At 38.3% G+C, this 17,896-nt stretch overlaps 1 protein-coding gene across 1 annotated transcript in view; it reads left to right on the plus strand.

Annotated features, from left to right (window-relative positions):
• The window catches only part of LOC102832469 (disintegrin and metalloproteinase domain-containing protein 2-like), a 145,379-nt gene that overhangs the window by 114,051 nt on the left and 13,432 nt on the right, over positions 1–17,896 (plus strand). Inside the window, exon 16 of the mRNA XM_006859990.1 lies at positions 14,078–14,261. Coding sequence (XP_006860052.1) covers positions 14,078–14,261 — 184 coding nt within the window. The remainder of the gene's footprint in view (positions 1–14,077; positions 14,262–17,896) is intronic.

Consider the following 17,896-nt stretch of genomic DNA (forward strand, 5'->3'; position numbering starts at 1 on the left):
TTCTACTCCCGTAAAGATTTACACCCTCGGAAACCCTGTACAGGGTCGCTATGGGTCGGAACCGACTCGACGGCACTTAACAACAACAACAACAATGCCAATCCTGATGCCACATTTTTCTTCATATAATCCAGCTTTTTGTATTATTTGCTCAGAATACAGGTTGAATAAATATAGTGAAAGAATTCAACCCTGGTACACACCTTTCCTGGTTTAAACCATTAAGTGGTCACTTGTTCTGTTCAAACAGCTGCCTCTTGGTCTCTGTACAGGTTCTTCATGAGAACAATAAGTGTTCCATAATTCTCATTCTTGGCATTATTGTCTATAGATCTACACAGTTGAAAGCCATTGTTTAGACAATAAAGTACAGGGAAACATCTTTCTTGTAATCTCTGCTTTCAGCCAAGATACATTTGATGTCAACTATGGTAAACCTTATTTCATGTCTGAATCTGGCTTGAACCTCTGGAAGTTGCCTATCAGTGTACTGTTGAAGTAGTTTTGTAATTGTGTTTAGCAAAATTTTACTTGCATGCGATATTAATGATATTGTCTGATGATTTCTACATTCTATTGCGTGACTATTCTTTGGATTGTGCACAAATATTAACCTCTTCCAGTAAGTTGTCCAGGTAACTGTTGGTCACATTTCTAGGTGTAGAGGAGTGAGTGCTTCCAGTGCTACACTCATTTGTTAAAAATTTCCAATTTGCATTCCATAAATTCCTGTATCATTATTCTTTGCCAATGTCTTCAGGGCACCTTGGATTCCTTCAATACCATGGGTATTTTATTGTATTGTTGTTGTTGTTAGGTGCCACAGAGTCAGTACCAACTCATAGTGACCTTATGCACAGCAGAACCAAAAACTGCCCAATCCTGGGCCAACCTCACTATCATTGCAACGCTTGAGCCCATTGATGCTACCACTTTGCCAATCCATCTCGGTGTGAGACTTCCTCTTTTTCTCTGACCCTCCACCCTACCAAACATGATATTCTTCACTGGTCACTCCTGGAAACATGTCTGAAGTATGATAGACAAAGCTTGGCCATCTTGGCCTCCAAGGAGCACTCTGGCTGCACTTCTTCTAATACAGATCTGTTGGTTCTTCTGTCAAACCATGCCACTTTCAATATTCTCCTCCAACACCATAACTCAAAAGCATCAGTTCTTCTACTGTCTTCCTTCTTCGCTGTCCAGCTTTCGCATGCATATGAGGTTATTGAAAATATCATGGCTTGCATCAGGCACACCTTAGTCCTCAAGCTGACATCTTTGCTCTTCAACACTTTAAAAAGGTCTTTTGCAGCAGATTTGCCTAATGCAATGTGTCATTTGATTTCTTGACTGCTGCTTCTGTGAGTGTTGATAGCTGATCCAAGAAGAGTGAAGTCCTTGACAAATTCAATCTTTTTTCCTCCGTTAATAAGAATGTTGTTGATTGCTCCAGGTGTGAGGATTTTTGTTTACTTTATATTGAGATGCAATCCATACTGAAAGCTGTGCTCTTTGATCTTTGTCAGTAAATGTTTTAAGTCCTCTTCACTTTCAGCAAGCAAGGTTGTATCATCAGCATATCACAGGTTGTTAATGAGTCTTCCTCCAATCCTGATGCCACATTTTTCTTCATATAACCCAGTATACAGGTTGAATAAGTATGGTGAAAGAATACAACCCTGTCACACACCTTTCTTAATTTTAAACCATTCAATGTTCTCATGTTCTGTTCAAACTATTGCCTCTTGGTCCATGTACAGACTCCTCATGAGCACAATAAAGTTTTCCAGAATACTTATACTTTGCAAATATTGTCCATAGCTTGTCATGATCAATATAATCAAAAGTGTTTGCGGAGTCATTAAAGCACAGGTAAACATCTTTCTGATATTCTCTGCTTTCAGCCAAGACCCAGCAGACACCAGCAGTGATATCCCTCATTCCACAGCCTCTTCTGAATCTGGCTTGAACCTCTGGATGTTCTCTGTCAATGTGTGCTTGCAGCAGTTTCTGTATTACTTTTAATAAAACTTTACTCTCATGGGATATCAAAGATATTGTCTAATGATTTCCGCATTCCATAGGATCATCTGTCTTTGGAAAGAGCACAACTATGGATCTCTTCCAATCAGTCAGCCAGATAGTTGTCTTCCAAATTACTTGGCATAGGTAAGTGAGTGCCTCCTGTGATGCCTCATTTTCTTGAAATATTTCAATTTTTATTCCATCAATTCCTGGTGACTTGTTCTTTGCCAATTCCTTCAATGTACCTTGAATTTCTTCCTTCACTATCATTGGCTCTTGAAAAGATTGAACATTAACCATTTCGTTTTGGTACAGTGACTCTGTGTATTCCTTCCATCTTCTTTTGATGGTTTCTGCATCATTCAATAATTTTCCCAGAGAATATTTCAATAACAAGAGTTAAGCATGAATTTTTTCTTCGGTTCCCCCCAGCTTGAGAAATGCTGAGTTTGTTCTTCCTTTTTGGTTTTCTGACTCCAGATCTTTGCACATTGTGTTGTAATGTTTGGCTGTATCCTTTCAAGCTGATCTTTGAAATTTTCTGTTCAGTTCTTGGACCTCCTCATTTCTTCCATTTGCTTTAGCATCTCTACACTGGAAAGCAAGTTTCAGTGTCTCTTCTGACATCCATTTTGACATTTTCTTTCTTTCTTGTCTTCTTAATGACTTTTTGTTCTTGATGTCATCCCACAACTCTTCTGGTCTTTGGTCTTTAGTGTTTAATGTATGAATCTAAGAAAATTGGAATTTGTCAAAAATGAAATAGAATGCATAAACATCAATGCCTTAAAAATTAGTCAGCTGAAATGGACTGGTATTGGCCATTTTGAATCTGACAGCCACATTGTTTGCTATGCTGGAAATGACAAATTGAGGAGGAATGATGTTGCATTCATTGTCAAAAACAGCATATCCAGATCAGTCATGAAGTATAACACTATCTGTGATTGGATAATATCCATGTGCCTACAGGGAAGACAGGTTAATACCACTGTTATTCAAATTTATGCACCAACCACTAAAGCCAGTGAGGATGAAATAGAAGAATTCTACCAACTTCTTCAATCTGAAATTGATCAAACATGCAATCAAGATGTATTGATCATAACAATACAATTTGGCATGCAAAGCTTACTTGCAAAGAGGAAGTATCAGTAGTTGGAAAATATGGCCTTGCTGATAGAAATGATGCTGGAGATAGAAATGATGCTGGAGATTGCATGATAAAATTCTGCAAAATCAACGATTTGTTCATTTCAAATATCTGCTTTAGACAGCATAAGAGATGGTTATACACACGGACCTTGCCAGATAGAATGCAGAGAAATCAAATTGACTACATCTGTGGAAAGAGATGATTGAAAAGCTCCATATCATCAGTAAAAGCGACCCATAGCGACCCTGTATAGGGTTTCCAAGAAGCAGCTGGTGAGCTTGAACCACCAACCTTGCAGTTCAAACAACTTTGCAGTCTGATGCATTAGCCCACAGCGTCACAAATGCTTTGTTTTTGTTGTTATGTGCCGTGGAGTCAGTTCCGACTCATAGCAAACCTGTACAGTGTTTCTGAGGCTGTAAATCTTTACAGGAGCAGAAAGTCTCATCTTTCTCCCTCAGAACAGCTGGTAGTTTCAAACTTCTGACTCTGAGGTTCACAGCCCGATTTGTAACCACTATGCTGGAACCTTTATAAGCTGATGGAGCACAATTCAAACGAGGATAATAGTTGTAAACATCCATTAAAAATCACAAGGAGGAGAAACAGTTATAAACATCTATTAATAATCAGAATGTGGAATGTAAGAAGTATGAATCTAGGAAAATTGGAGGTTGTCAAAAATGAAATAGAATGCATAAAGATTTATATCCTTGGCATTAATGAGCTGAAATAAATTGGTATTGGTAATTTTGAATCTGACAATCACATGGTTTACTACACAGGATAAGACAAATTGAAGAAGAATGGCATCACAGTCATAAATAAAACAAAAGAACATTTCATAATATATCTTGAAGTATAATGCTGTCTGTGATAGGATAATGTCCATGTGCCGATAAGGCATACTAGTTAATAATACCACTAACATTTAAATATATACACCAACAACTAAAGCTAGTGATGATGAAATTGCAGAATTAGACCAACTTCTTCTGTCTGATAGTGATCAAAGGCAGTCAAGATGTATGGATAATTACTGGTAATTGGAATGCAAATGTTGCAAGCAAAAAAGAAGGTTCATTACTTGGAAACAATGGCTTTGGTAATAGAAATGATATTGGAGATCACATGATAGAATTATAAAGTTCCAATGACTTACTCATTTTAACATTTTAGGAACAAAAATGCTCAAGGCAAAGTACATCCAGTCAGGACAGCCTCTCCTCAGCCTTACCCACAAGCTAGTCTCTTTCTTCAGAAAGCCTCAAAAGAAAATGAGAAGAATATGCAGAGTCACTGTGCCAAAAATAAATATTTGATGTTCAATGACTTCAAGAGTTAGCATATGATAAAGAACCAATGTTACTGAATGAAGAAGTCCACAGTGTACTGAAGGCACCAGGAATTCAGGGAATAAAATGGAAATCATTCAACAAACTGATGCTCTACTAGAGGCATTCACTCATCTGTGCCAAGAAAATTGGAAGACAGCTACCTGATCAATTGATTGGAAGAGATCCATATTTGTGTTAATTTCCAAGAGAGGTGACCCAACAGAATGCAGAAATCATCAGACAATATCATTAATATTGCATGCAAGTAAAATTTTGGTAAAGATAATTAAAAACTGGATGCAACAGTGCATTGACAGGGAATCCAGATTCTGATAAGGATGTGGAATGAGGTATATCACTGTGGACATCAGATGGATCTTGGCAGAAAGAAGAGAATACTAGAAAGATGTTTGCTTGTGATTTATTGACAATGTAAAGGCTTTCAGTTATGTGGGTCATGACAAACTATGGACCATATTGAGTATGAGTATTGTGGAACACAATTGTATTGTGCTTATGAGGAACTTGAACATTGAACCAAGACACAGTCATTCGAACAGACCCAGGGCACAGTGAATGGTTTAAACTCAGAAAAGATATGCACCAGGATTTATTCTCTCACCATACTTATTCAAACTGTAAACTAACCAAATAATCCAAGAAGTTGGGCTATGTGAAGAAGAATGTAGCATCATGATTGGAAGAAGACTTATTAACAACTTGCGATATGCAGATGATATAACCTTGCTTGCTGAAAGTGAAGAAGACTTAAACTACTTACTGATGAAGAACAAAGACCATACTCTTTAGTATGGATTGCTCCTCAATGTAAAAACAAAACAAACAAACAAAAAAACACACACACAAAAATCCTCATCACTGGACCAGTAAATAACAAGATGGTAGTGGTGGTGGTGATGTGCCATAGAGTTGGTTCTGACTCATAGTGACTCTGAATAGGGTTTCTAAGGCTGTAAATCTTTATGGGAGCAGAAACCTTCATCTTTCTCCTGAGGAACAGCTGGTAGTTTCAAACTGCTGACCTTGGGGTTAGCAGCCCAAGTCGTAACCACTATGCTACAAGATGAAGAAAATATTGAAGTTGTTACACTTCATTTTACTCAGAACAATCATCAATACTCATGGAAGCTGCAGGCAAGAAATCAAGCGCTGTATTGCATTAGGCAAAGGCTCTGCATAAGATCTCTTTAAAGTGTTCAATAGCAAAAATGTCAGTTTGAGAATTAAGATTCACCTGACCTAAGTATGGTATTTTCAGTAGCTCCCTATGCATGTGAAAGTTGTACAATGAATTAGGAAGATTATCATTTGAGTTATGGTGTTGGAGGAGAATATCATATGTACTATAAACTGTCAAAAGAACAAACCAGTCTCTGTTGGAACAAATACAGCCAGAATGTCTCTTAGATACCAGGATAGCCAGACTTCATCTCTCAGACTTCATACCTATTATGAGGAGGAACCAGTCCCTGGAGAAGAGCACCACGCTTGATAAAGTGGAATGTTAGTGAAAAAGAGGAAACTCCCAACAAAATGGATTGGCATCATGACAGCAGTAATTGACTAGACGTAGCAATGATTGTGAGATTAGTGCAGGAACATGTAGTCTTTCGTTTTGTTGTACATAAGGTTGCTATGAGTTAGTGCAGACTTGATGACACCTAACAACAACAATGTTCTAGGGATGCTGATAAAAGTTCAGCATGGAGGCACTACCTCTAGCTCCAAGGATCAGCAAATGTAGTTTCCTCAAGTGCCTGGAGGTACTCCAGTCTACAAGCAAGCCTTCTGCCCAAATTCACTCAGGTAAACTTGTACCATGTGGTGGGAAGCTCACTGGTGTAGCTCATGCTCTGGCTCTTGGTTCTACTGCTGCTTCTCTTCTACCACTCCTCAAGTGTCACAGTTTCCTCTCCCTGAGTCAAGAATGTTCAATGTTGAGGAATCTTGGGTTTCATTGCTGTTTTTCCCTAACTTCCCCTTATCGGTGACGGGCATGGTCACCAATCAGAGTGTGTATTCCCAGTGTCTTAGTCTTTGAAGGAGGTTTGCCCTGAGAGGACCTGACCAGTTGCCTTGATGTCTCCTGGGCAAGCCACTTGCTTGTTCTTGTAGCAATCAGTTGGTCTGCCTATATGGTTTTGTACTTTTCCTATCGGTCTTCTTTCAAGAAGTATCTTCTGTTCTTCTAGCTGCTCTGGGCTGGTCTGCTTGTCCTCTAGAGTGGAAATTTCCCACCTCAGAAGATTCTGGATGGGGTTCAGGATTCCACCTATAGTCTTATGTAATGCAGAGGCTTTGCAGGAAGCCTCCTTCATTGGGCACATTGTAGCCCCATTTTAGGTATTCCAATCAGTTATAGGCGACTTACAAGCTTTCAATGGTGATATTTCTGGCTATTCCTTTCTCTCACCCTCAAGTGTATATTTTATGGTAGTATGCCAGGGAAACCAAAATTCAAAGGACAGCCAAGCATTTTCACATTATTTCCCTCCTTTCCCCCATTCCAACCATGTCTCAATCCATGTATCACAGAGCTTTGTTTTTCCAAAGTTGTGCATACATCATTATTTTCCTCTGTACCACTTCAGCGTCACATTCATCTTATCATATTTCATTTCATTGCAATGATTACAATCCCCCCCCATGCATCATCAAATAACCAAAGAATATACCCTACAGGCCCACCCACCTGGCTGTCAGCAAACAACTCCTCTCCCTCCCTGAGTCCCATGACCCCAGCCACTCCATATGTCCAAGTCATCATCTCTGTCTCCATGCCTGGCTTCACTGCCTCTCTGGGTAGGATCACACTCTCCAGTTTTCTCACTTGATGGTCCCAAGGACCTCTGCTTCTTGGCTGCAAATCAATCACTCCCCTCTTTTGCCAAAAAAAAAAAAAATCTATCTCTACATATCCGACCCTCACAGTCAGTCTTGATGGCAGTTATTCATTGTTGTACAATGAGTCTTATACCCATTTCCTTTCACCAGCCTGGCCCCAACAGATTGGAAATCATTCAGTATAGGTTCTGCCTACCCCTGCCCTATCTGGAACTAGGCTCCCTCTTGAAAACTTGTAAGCCAGTCACTTCTTGCCTTTATAGCCACCCCCCCCACCCCACCCCCTATTTTGGGTATGGGCAATTTCTAGCCCCCTTTAAGGTGTTGCAATCAGTTAAAGGCTGAAGATGGCATTGCATGTTTTCTATTGTGATGTTTTGAGCTATTCCTCTCCCTTGCCCCAAGTGTCTATTTCACAATGGTAGGCAAGGGAAACCAAGATTCAAAAGACAGCCAAGCATCCTAATATTATTTCCCTCTTTTACCCTTTCAAACCATGCCTCAATCCCTGTATCCCGTAGCCCTGTTATTTCAAGGTTGTGCATACATCATCATTTATCTGTCTCACTTAGCCCATAAGAACCTGCCTAACTGTTCTCCCATCCACCTAGTTCTTCTTTTTGCCTCCCCCTTCTTGTGTATTGATAGTCCCCCCCAACCCCCAAGCTTTTCTGTGTCTATTCCCTATCCTGTGCTCTATCTTCCCTTCCCTCCCTCCATTCCTCTCATCCCATACATCTCTTGATCAGCAATTATATATCTAGTTTTGTTTTTGTTTTTCCCATTCTGGGAGTGTTCTTTTTCTTATTATTTTACAATAATGGTCTTATGCAGTATTTCTCCTTTTGTGACTGACTGATTTCACTCAACATAATGTCCTCATGGTTCACCCATGTTATTCAGTGGCTTGCAGCTTTCTTGTTCTTTAAGGTAGCATAGTATTGCTTTGTGTGTATGTACCACAGTTTGTTTATCCATTCTTAAATTAATGGGTATTTTGGCTGTCTCCATATTTTTGCTATTGTAAATAGTGCTGCTATGAACATTGGTCTGCATATATCTACTAGTCTTATGGCTCGTATTTCTTGTGGGTAAATACCAAGTAGAGGAATTGCTGAATCATAAGCTATTTCTATTCCAACCTTCTGTGGAAGCGCCATATTGCTTTCCAGAGTGGTTGGACCATTTTGCAATCCCACCAACAATGTAGGAGGGTCCCAGTCTTTCCGCATCCTCATCAGAATTTATTGTCCTTTACTTTTTTGGATCTTTGCTGTTATTGCTGGTGTGAGAGGATATCTCATTGTTGTTTTGATTTGCATCTCTCTGATGGCTAATGATCGTGAACATTTCTTCATATGTTTGTTGGCTGCTCGGATCTCCTCCTTGTTGAAGTGTCTGTTTATGTCCTATGCCCATTTTTTAATTGGGCTATTTGTCTTTTTCTTGTGGAGGTGTTGTATTTCCTATATATTTTAGAAATGAGTCCCTTATCTGATGTGTCATTGCAAATGATTTTTTTTTCCATTCTGTGTGTTCCCTTTTTACTCTTCTGGTGAAGTCTTTTGATGCACATAAGCTTTTAATTTTTAGTATGCTCCACTCATCTATTTTGTCTACTTTTGTTTGTGTACTTTTCAAAATGTTTGGTAGTCTGTATATGCCCTGAATTCGTGCCCTTACATTTATTTCTATTTTTTCATTGATAATCTTCATAATTTTGGGATTCACATTTAGATCTTTAATCTATGAGAGTTTGTTTTTGTATAGGGCATGAGGCCAAAGGTCTTATTTCAATGATTTGTGTATTGCTTTTCAGTTCTGCCAGCACCATCTGTTAAAGAGACAATCTCCTTCCCATGCAATATACCTAGGCACTTTGTCGAAAATCAGTTGGCTGTATGTGGATGGGTTAGCTTCTGGATTCTAGATTCTGTTCCACTGATCAATGTGTCTTTCATTGTACCAGTACCAGGCTGTTTTAACCACTGTAGCCATGTAGTAAATTTTGAAATTGGAGAGTGAGAGACCTCCAACCTTGTTCTTCTTCTTAAGCAGTGCTTTGCTTATCTTGAGTCTCTTTCCTTTCCACATAAAGTTTGAAATTGTTTTTTTGATTTCTTTGAAGAATGTCATATGAATCTGGATTGGGATTGCATTATATGTGTAAACTTCTTTTGGAAGTACTGACATTTTCATGATGTTGAATCTTCCTACCCAGGAACATGGTATGTTCATCCACTTTTGTAAGTCTCTTTTGGTTTCTTGTAGTAATGTTTTGGAATTTCCTTTGTATAAGTCTTTTGTTTCTCGGGTTACATTTATTCTTAAACATTTCATCCTTTGGGTGGCTATTATAAATTGTATTGCTTGCCTAATGTCCTTTTCAGAGCTGTCGTTGTTACTATAGAGGAATCCAACTGATTTTTGTTTGTTGATCTTATACCCTGCCACTTTGCTGAATCTTCCAATGAGGTCTAGTAGTTCTTTTTACTGAGTCTTTGGAGTTTTCTATGTATAGGATCATACTGTCTGAAAATAGAGAGAGTTTTATTTCTTCTTTGCCAATTTGGACGCCTTTAATTTCTCTATCGTGCCGTATAGCTCTGGCTAAAACTTCCAAAACAATATTGAATAGGAGTGGTGACAAAGGGCATCCTTGTCTGGTTCCCGTTCTCAGAGGGAAGGCTTTCAGATTATCTCCATTGAGAGTGATATAGGCTGTTGGTTTTGTATATATGCTCTTGATTATGTTGAGCAATTTCTCTTCAATTCCTACTTTGTTGAGTGCTTATATAAGGAATGGATTTTTGATTTTGTCAAATGCCTTTACTGCATCAATTGATATGATCAGGCAGGTGGTTCTTTTTTTTTTTTTCTTATTTATATAGTTTATTATGTTGAGCGTAGTGGTTACGAATCGGGCTGCGAACCGTAAGGTCAGCAGTTCGAAACTACCAGCCGCTCCGCGGGAGAAAGATGGGGCTTTCTACTCCCGTAAGGATTTACACCCTTGGAAACCCTGTAGAGGGTCGCTATGGGTCGGAACCGACTCAACGGCACTTAACAACAACAACAACAAATTATGTTGACTGTTTTTCTAATGTTGAACCATCTTTTCATCCCTTTTATGAAACCCACTTGGTCATGATGTGTTATTTTTTTGATGTGCTGTTAGAGTCTGTTGGCTAGATTAGACCTTTATTATGGTAAGCAGTCTGAGAATTTTTCCACAACTATGCATCCCCTCTCTCAGCTAGGTATCATGTGATTCCTGAGGGGGGGCGATATATATATATATATATACCTCTATCATTTTACTCTGCTGACATCAGCACTCAAATCTCCAAAAATTCATCAAAAGTACGATGTCAATATATATACCTTGGTGGTGCTGTGGTAAAGTACTAGCTATGAACTGTAAGTTCAGTGGTTTGAACCTCAAATGTTGCTCCATGGATGAAAGATGTGGCAGACTACTTCTATAAAAATTGCATCCTTGCAAATCCAAGGGCTTACTCATCCAGAATGTTCCTAAAGCCAGGATGACAAGACTTCATCTCTTACACTTACTACATGTTATCAGCGGGTACCAGTCCATGGGGAAGAACACCATTCTTGGTTAAGTGGAGCATCAACAACAACAAAAAAGGATGACAGTCAACAATATCTGTGAAGATGATACAGGACAGGGCAATATGCCATATAACACATCCTCACAGTCCTTGTCAAGCTTGAGACAATTGCTGATGCCACTGTGGCAATCCATCTTGTTAGGGGGTCTTCCTCTTTTTCATTGACCTTCCACTTTACCTACAATGGACTACCCACTGATAACACAGTAAGTATAAGAGATAAGTTTTGCCATCCTGGCTTCCAAGAAGAATTATGGTTGTACTTCTTTCAACACAGATTTGTTTGTTCTTCTAGCAGAACTTGGTACTTTTAATATTCTTCTGCAACACTACAACTCGAATGCATCAATTCTTCTATGATCATCCTTATTCACTGTCCAATCTTCCTTTCTTTCTTTTCTAACCTTTTATTGTGAATTGGGTGAAGTTTACAAACAAGATCACCAGCTCTATATTCAGCAAACCATACAATTTGTTTCATCTCAATGATTACAATCCCCTTTGCAACGTTTATCCCACTTCCTTCCTGTGGCTCCCATTTACATCTAATATATTACAAATGAACAAGGCAAAAATATGTTTTCTACAATTACAAAACAAAAATATATTTATTCATTTAAATGTCCAAAGGGCACATTCTGCCAGCTAGCCTCCTGCTCACAGACACAAAGCTTTGCTGTCGCTACTTTTCTAGGTAGGGATCTCATGCTCCATTCTCACTTTTTTTTCTTGATGGTCATAGGATCATCTGTTCCTTAAATGAAAGATTACTTACTCATTTTTTTTAGTTACACATCTTCTACAACTACAATTGTAACAATCACAATCAGTTTGCTAAGAACTATTCACAATTGAGTCATAAAATCCTATTACCTTTGTCCCCCACCCCTTTTCACCAGGTCCATCTGGGAAAGAGGGAAGCTATTCAGTGGGGATTCAACCTTGCCCTCCCCATTCTGAAGCTAAGCACACTCATGAGAGATTGTAAACCAGCCAATTTTTGCTTTTGTAGACTGCCTCTGCCCCTCATTTTTGACAGCCAATGTCTACATTCCTAGTCTTTATCAACCCAGTACAATGAAGAAACATGGTTGTTCCTTGATATGAGGAATCCTTACATTCTGGTTGGAATTTTGAGTCACTGCATTCATAGGCAAAAGTCTAGTTCATCAAATAGCAATTTGCAATTGTTTTCAGTATCATACATCTTTGTCTTCCTTGGTTTGAGATTCCACTGTCGAACTTGCATATATTTATGCGGTTATTGAAATACTCTGGATTAAATCAGACACCCATTAGTCCTCAAACTGACATCTCTGCTTTTGGACACATTAGATCTTCTCTCATGAAGGATCTGGTGGGCTCAAACCACCTACTTTGTGGTTTACAGTTGAATTCTTATCCTACAGACCCACTTCGCTTTCCAATTCCAAGATTAATTTTTGTCTGAACTTTTATTAATCCCACCTGACACTGTAATATGTAGTGTTGCTGATTCCACCATTCATTTCGCACTTTACTGACAACGTCACAAGAGCAATTTTTGTGCTCTCTGCTCCAAATCAAGAACGTCTTCTCTTATATTGAAGTTATTTGTTTTCATAGCCAACCATGACCTGGTAATATGATAACAGCAACTGGCCTGAAAAAGAAGATAGCATCAGACCCCTCAAAGTATGCCCAAGCTTTTCATTTATGTTGTTGTTGTTAAGTGCCATTGAGTTGGTTCTGACACATAGAGACCTATACAGGGTGTGTAGGGTTTCCCAAGAGCAGCTGGTGAGCTTGAACTGCTGACCTTGTGGTTCAAATGAACTTTGAAGTTAAGCACATTAACCCACAGTGCCACATCAGAACACTTTTTCATGAAAAAAAAAATGCTTCTCAATTTGTTTTCAATTTCTAGAGTGCTGAAATGGTGATTTTTGACATTTTTGTCAGTTTTATGTTTACTTTAGGGGGAATGATGTGCTTTTATATTATCTCATCCATGTTCTTGATTATCTCATCCATGTTCTTGATTCCATTCTGATTGACAATCATTCTATGTAAATCTAATAGAACTGTACTCCACAGAGCTGTCAAAGAAAACTTTGGCAGAAGATTGATTGCCAGGCCTTTAAGCAGAGGCACATCTAAGTGAATTTGAACTCTCAAGTTTTTAAATTTTGATTTATTTAATACAATAAGTTTTATTTTTTGGTATCTGATTCTTTTGTACTTCCACACATTTCCATCTAGTATAAATTCACTTAAAGGAGAAGAGCTATTTCTATTTTTTTTAGTTCAGGACTGCTGATGATATATTTATTAAATATTTTCTGAAATTGTCTTTAAGTTTGAACATATTTCTTCTGCAATAGAGTGGGAAGATGGAAGTTACATTGTTCTGTCTTTGAAAATATAATGCAACAGGCTGGACTTCCACTGTTTCTGTTGGAAAGTCAGTTTTCACATTTATTATTTTGTTCCAAATGTTTCTATCTTCTTTATTTTTCAACATTTTCTCTGTGGCTTACAGCACTATCACCACTATGTATATCAATGACCTTATGTTAATATATTGTTGTGGCTAAGTGCTTTTGAGTCAATTCCAACTCATAGCCACCCTGTATGAGGTTTCTGAGGAGTGGCTAGTGAGTTCGAACTGCCATAGTGATTCAAACTGACTTTGCAACCCAGTGCTTATCCTACAGCACCATAGTGTATATAATTCTTCTTGATTGTGTAAGCTGTCTTGTTAGTTTGGACCTGTAGTGGTTAGAATAGATACTGGGTTGGAGAAACTGTAAAGGAAAGAGATAGATATTTATTAATCATTGAGATTGGCAATGTTTAAGGACTACAACAATCATCACAAAATATCAATCTGGCTAGGAAACAAATCTAACTGAAAAAGATGTTATAATTAATAATTTGTGGCAGTGCCTAACTATTTTTTCACTTCACAATTAGCTGCACAAATCACTTTGCAAGCATGAAATGCATTATTTAAATATTTTACAGTAAAGATGAGTTTAGAATATAATTATTATCATTTACTGATATACTTGTAGGGACCTGCAATGTGGAAAATTAATATGTGCATATAATCAAAAAAGTATATATAAAACTAAAAATGCCACTGTTCTTTATACCAACGTACAAGGAGAGATCTGCATCACCATTGAGTATGAGCATGATCAAAATCAAAACTACATTATGTGGGTCAGCGAAGGAACTGTTTGTGGCCCAAATAAGGTAGGCAATCTTTTGTTCCCAAATAACTTTTTTATATTTAGCCTTTTTTTTTTTTTGCTTAATGGAAGTACACATTCAATAAGAAATGCTTGGAAAATAAGCAAAGATGCAGGAAATAGAAAAAAAAGTAGTAATAAAATAGATCATATCATATTTCTTTTGATTAATTGTTATTGCTGGGAAACTATGTGTATATACTGATTTAAAAATCGTGCTATTTCTTCTCTATATTAATTTACCTCACTTTAAAATAATTTAGTATCATGAATTTTATTGGGATATAGTTACTTTTAAATGGGTGTTAAACATAATAGATGATCATTAAATCAAGGAAAATAATAAATAATGAATGTAGGAAAACAAAAACAAATCCAAGTAACTTATCTAAGACATAACTACTTTTTCCATTTTAATTATCATACTTTCATCAACTTCATATATGTATATATGTGTCTGTACACATTTATCATATATACGTATATATGTCTCTCTACACATTATATATATATATTTGTTGTTGCTAAGTACCGCGGAGTGGGTTCTGACTCATAGTGACCCTGCACAGGGATTCTGAGGCTGTAAATCTTTATGGGAGCAGAACACCTCATCTTTCTCCAGTGGAATCATTGGTAGTTTTGAACTGCTGACCTTGAGGTTGACAGCCTGACTCATAACAACTATGCTACCAGAGTTCCTTGTATATATATATTTAAATATATATGTATGTGTTGCTGTTACGTGTCAGTGAAATGGTATGACCCATAGAAGAGCAACTGGTGAGTTTGTACCACCCAACCTGCAGTTCAAACATCTTTGCAGTCTGATGCATTAACCCATAGTGCCACACCAGGACTCTCTTACTCTCTCTATATATCTATATCTATATTTGGAAACCCTGTATAGGGTATAGGGTCGCTATGGGTCGGAACCGACTCGACGGCACTTAACAACAACAACAACAACAACATGTCTATAACTATATATGAATATGTGTGCAGGGGGTTCCTGCCCTCTGCGGGGGTCATGGGACACGAGTGAATACGCGGAAACGTCGGGTGAAGAAATGAATGAATACAATCGAAAGGCTTTTCAACTTGCCTTGCTGTCTGGCTATGCTCTCTAGCTTCTGCCCTTGCTTTTGCTTCCTGTTCTCTTTGCTGTCTGCCCTCTGCTCTCTGCTGTCTGTTTCTCTGCTGTCTGCCCTCTCCCTTCTCCCTCCTGCCCTCTGCTTCTTCTTTCTGCCTCTGCTGCCTCTGCCTTCTTCCTCTGCTTTTCTTCCTTCCTCTGCCAGCCCAGCTCAGCAAGTCTTTATTTTTTTATACTTAAAATTACACAGTACATGCATTGACACTTTTATCATTTCTTGAATTATTACACAGTTAGTCACAACATTCTTGCACCTAATCATTAGACAGCCTTAAGAATACTCTGTGATGTTCAGACTGACCTTCATGTTCTTTCCCAGTATGAGATAAAACTGTTTCTTCTTGTTTCTACTAAAAGATTATAAAGTAAGGTTGGTAAACGTAGGGTTTGGAAAAGAATTGAAATGACAAGAGAAAATGTAGAGCAACAAATTAGAATGCTGTTATATTAGTCCAAGAAGACAAAATAACAGAAAATTTAGTGGTGGTGGTAGAGATGAAAACCAGTGGGGTTCTTTCACAGTTAAAAGGTTTACCTTCCTAAGTTTAGTGATGAATTGTATGTGGAGAATAAAATGGAAAAATGTGTGTCAATAACACTAAGTTTTCTGGCTTAACTGAGATAGGAATTCTAGGCTGAAAAGCTCAAACATTAGAAAAGATTATTGTTGCTAGGGACTTTTTTATGAATCTGTGCTTCAAATTAAAGTAGATGTTTAATTTGAGCCTTTTTATTTCTGGCCTTTGGATAAATCAAGTATTTAAGTACTCAACTATTAACCAAAAGTTGAGAATTTGAACATACTAGCAGGTACTATCAAGACAGCTCTGGTGATCTGCTTCTAAAAACTCACAGCCTTAAACATTCTACAGAATAAGACTCATGTGGTACAATAGTGAAGAATTGCTATCAGGACTGACTGTGAGGGTTGGAAATGTAAAACGGTAGATGTTTTGTAACAAAAGGAGGGGAGTGATTGATTTTGCAGTCCAGGAGCAGAGCTCCCTGGGACCATCAAGTGGGAAGAGCGGAGTGGGGGACCCTACCCAGAGAAGCAGTGACACAAAAAATGGAGGCAGGGATGATGACATGGACAGATGGAGTGGCTTGGGACTTTTTTATTTGTATGCTTCGATTTCCTGGTGTGGTGCTTCTATAAGATAAAGAACTGTACCAAAAAGTTGGTTTGAGCCACAAGGTTGGTAGTTCAGACTCACCAGATGCTCCTTGGAAACACTATGCAGGATCCTGAGTCAGAACTGACTAAATGGCACTTAACAACAACAACATTTCACTTACTCTACAGGCATACCTCAGAGTTATTACAAGTTTGCTTGAAGACTGCCTCAATAAAGTGAATCATGTGAATTTTTGGTTTCCCCAAGCACATAAAAATGATTAGGTTTACATTCTGCTATATGGTGTGGTGCCACCGGATAAGCACCCAACCTCAAGGCCCATTTGAACTGCAAGGTCTATGGTTCAAACTCACCAGCTGCTCCTTGGAAACACTATACAGGATCTCTATAAGATGGAATATCATGTTTCGTAAGATGGTGGGTCGGTCAGAGAAAAAGAGGAAGACCCCCAATGAGATGTATTGGCCATGTGGCAGCATTGATGGACACAACTGTGGCAACAGTAGTGAGGTTGGCCCAGGATGGGACATTGTTTCGTTCTGCTGTGCATAAGGTCGCTATGAGTCGGTGCTGACTCAATAGCACCTAACAACAACAACGTGAGAAGAGAATCAATTCGACAGCACTTAACAACAACAACAAGAGTCTATTCAGTGTACAGTTGTTTGTTGCTGTTTAAGTGCCTTTGAGTCAATTCCAACTCATAGAAACCCTGTGTAGGATTTCCAAGGAGTGGTTGGTGAGTTTGAACCACTGATTACCAGGACTCCCCAGTAGGCAGTAGCATGATGAAAATGTTTGAACTTTTTCTGTGAGAATCACCAAAATGTGACACAGAGCCATGAAGTGAGCACATATTGTTGTAAAACTGGTGCTGAATGTAGAATTGACACAAACCTTCAATTTATAAAAATCACAGTATCTGTGAGGCACCATAGAGTGGAGCATAATAAAATAGAGCATGCCTATAAAATGAGCAATGAGTTGGTTTTGTTCACAGCTGTGTCCCCTAAGTTAGGTACGTTATAGCACTCAGTTTATCTAATGAATACTTGAATGATCTGTCTCTGTACAATGGCCATGTTGTTGTTGCTATGAAGTGTCCAACTCATCGTGACTTTCTATAGTGTTTCTGAGGCTATAAATCCTTACTTGAACAGAAAGCCTCATCTTTCTCCCAGGGTGTGGCTGGTGTGCTTGAAATGTTGACCTAATGGTTAGGAGTTAAGTGCTTATCCTACAGAGCCTCCCAACTCCCCATATAACAGCCATACTGCTCATTATATGTCTAAAAGTTAATATGCAATTTTCCACTATTTTTGTTATTGTCAGGTGCCATCAAGTCTGAAC

This window comes from Chrysochloris asiatica, unplaced genomic scaffold, assembly GCF_000296735.1.
Source record: "Chrysochloris asiatica unplaced genomic scaffold, ChrAsi1.0 scaffold00035, whole genome shotgun sequence".
In the NCBI taxonomy this organism is placed as follows: Eukaryota; Metazoa; Chordata; class Mammalia; order Afrosoricida; family Chrysochloridae; genus Chrysochloris; species Chrysochloris asiatica.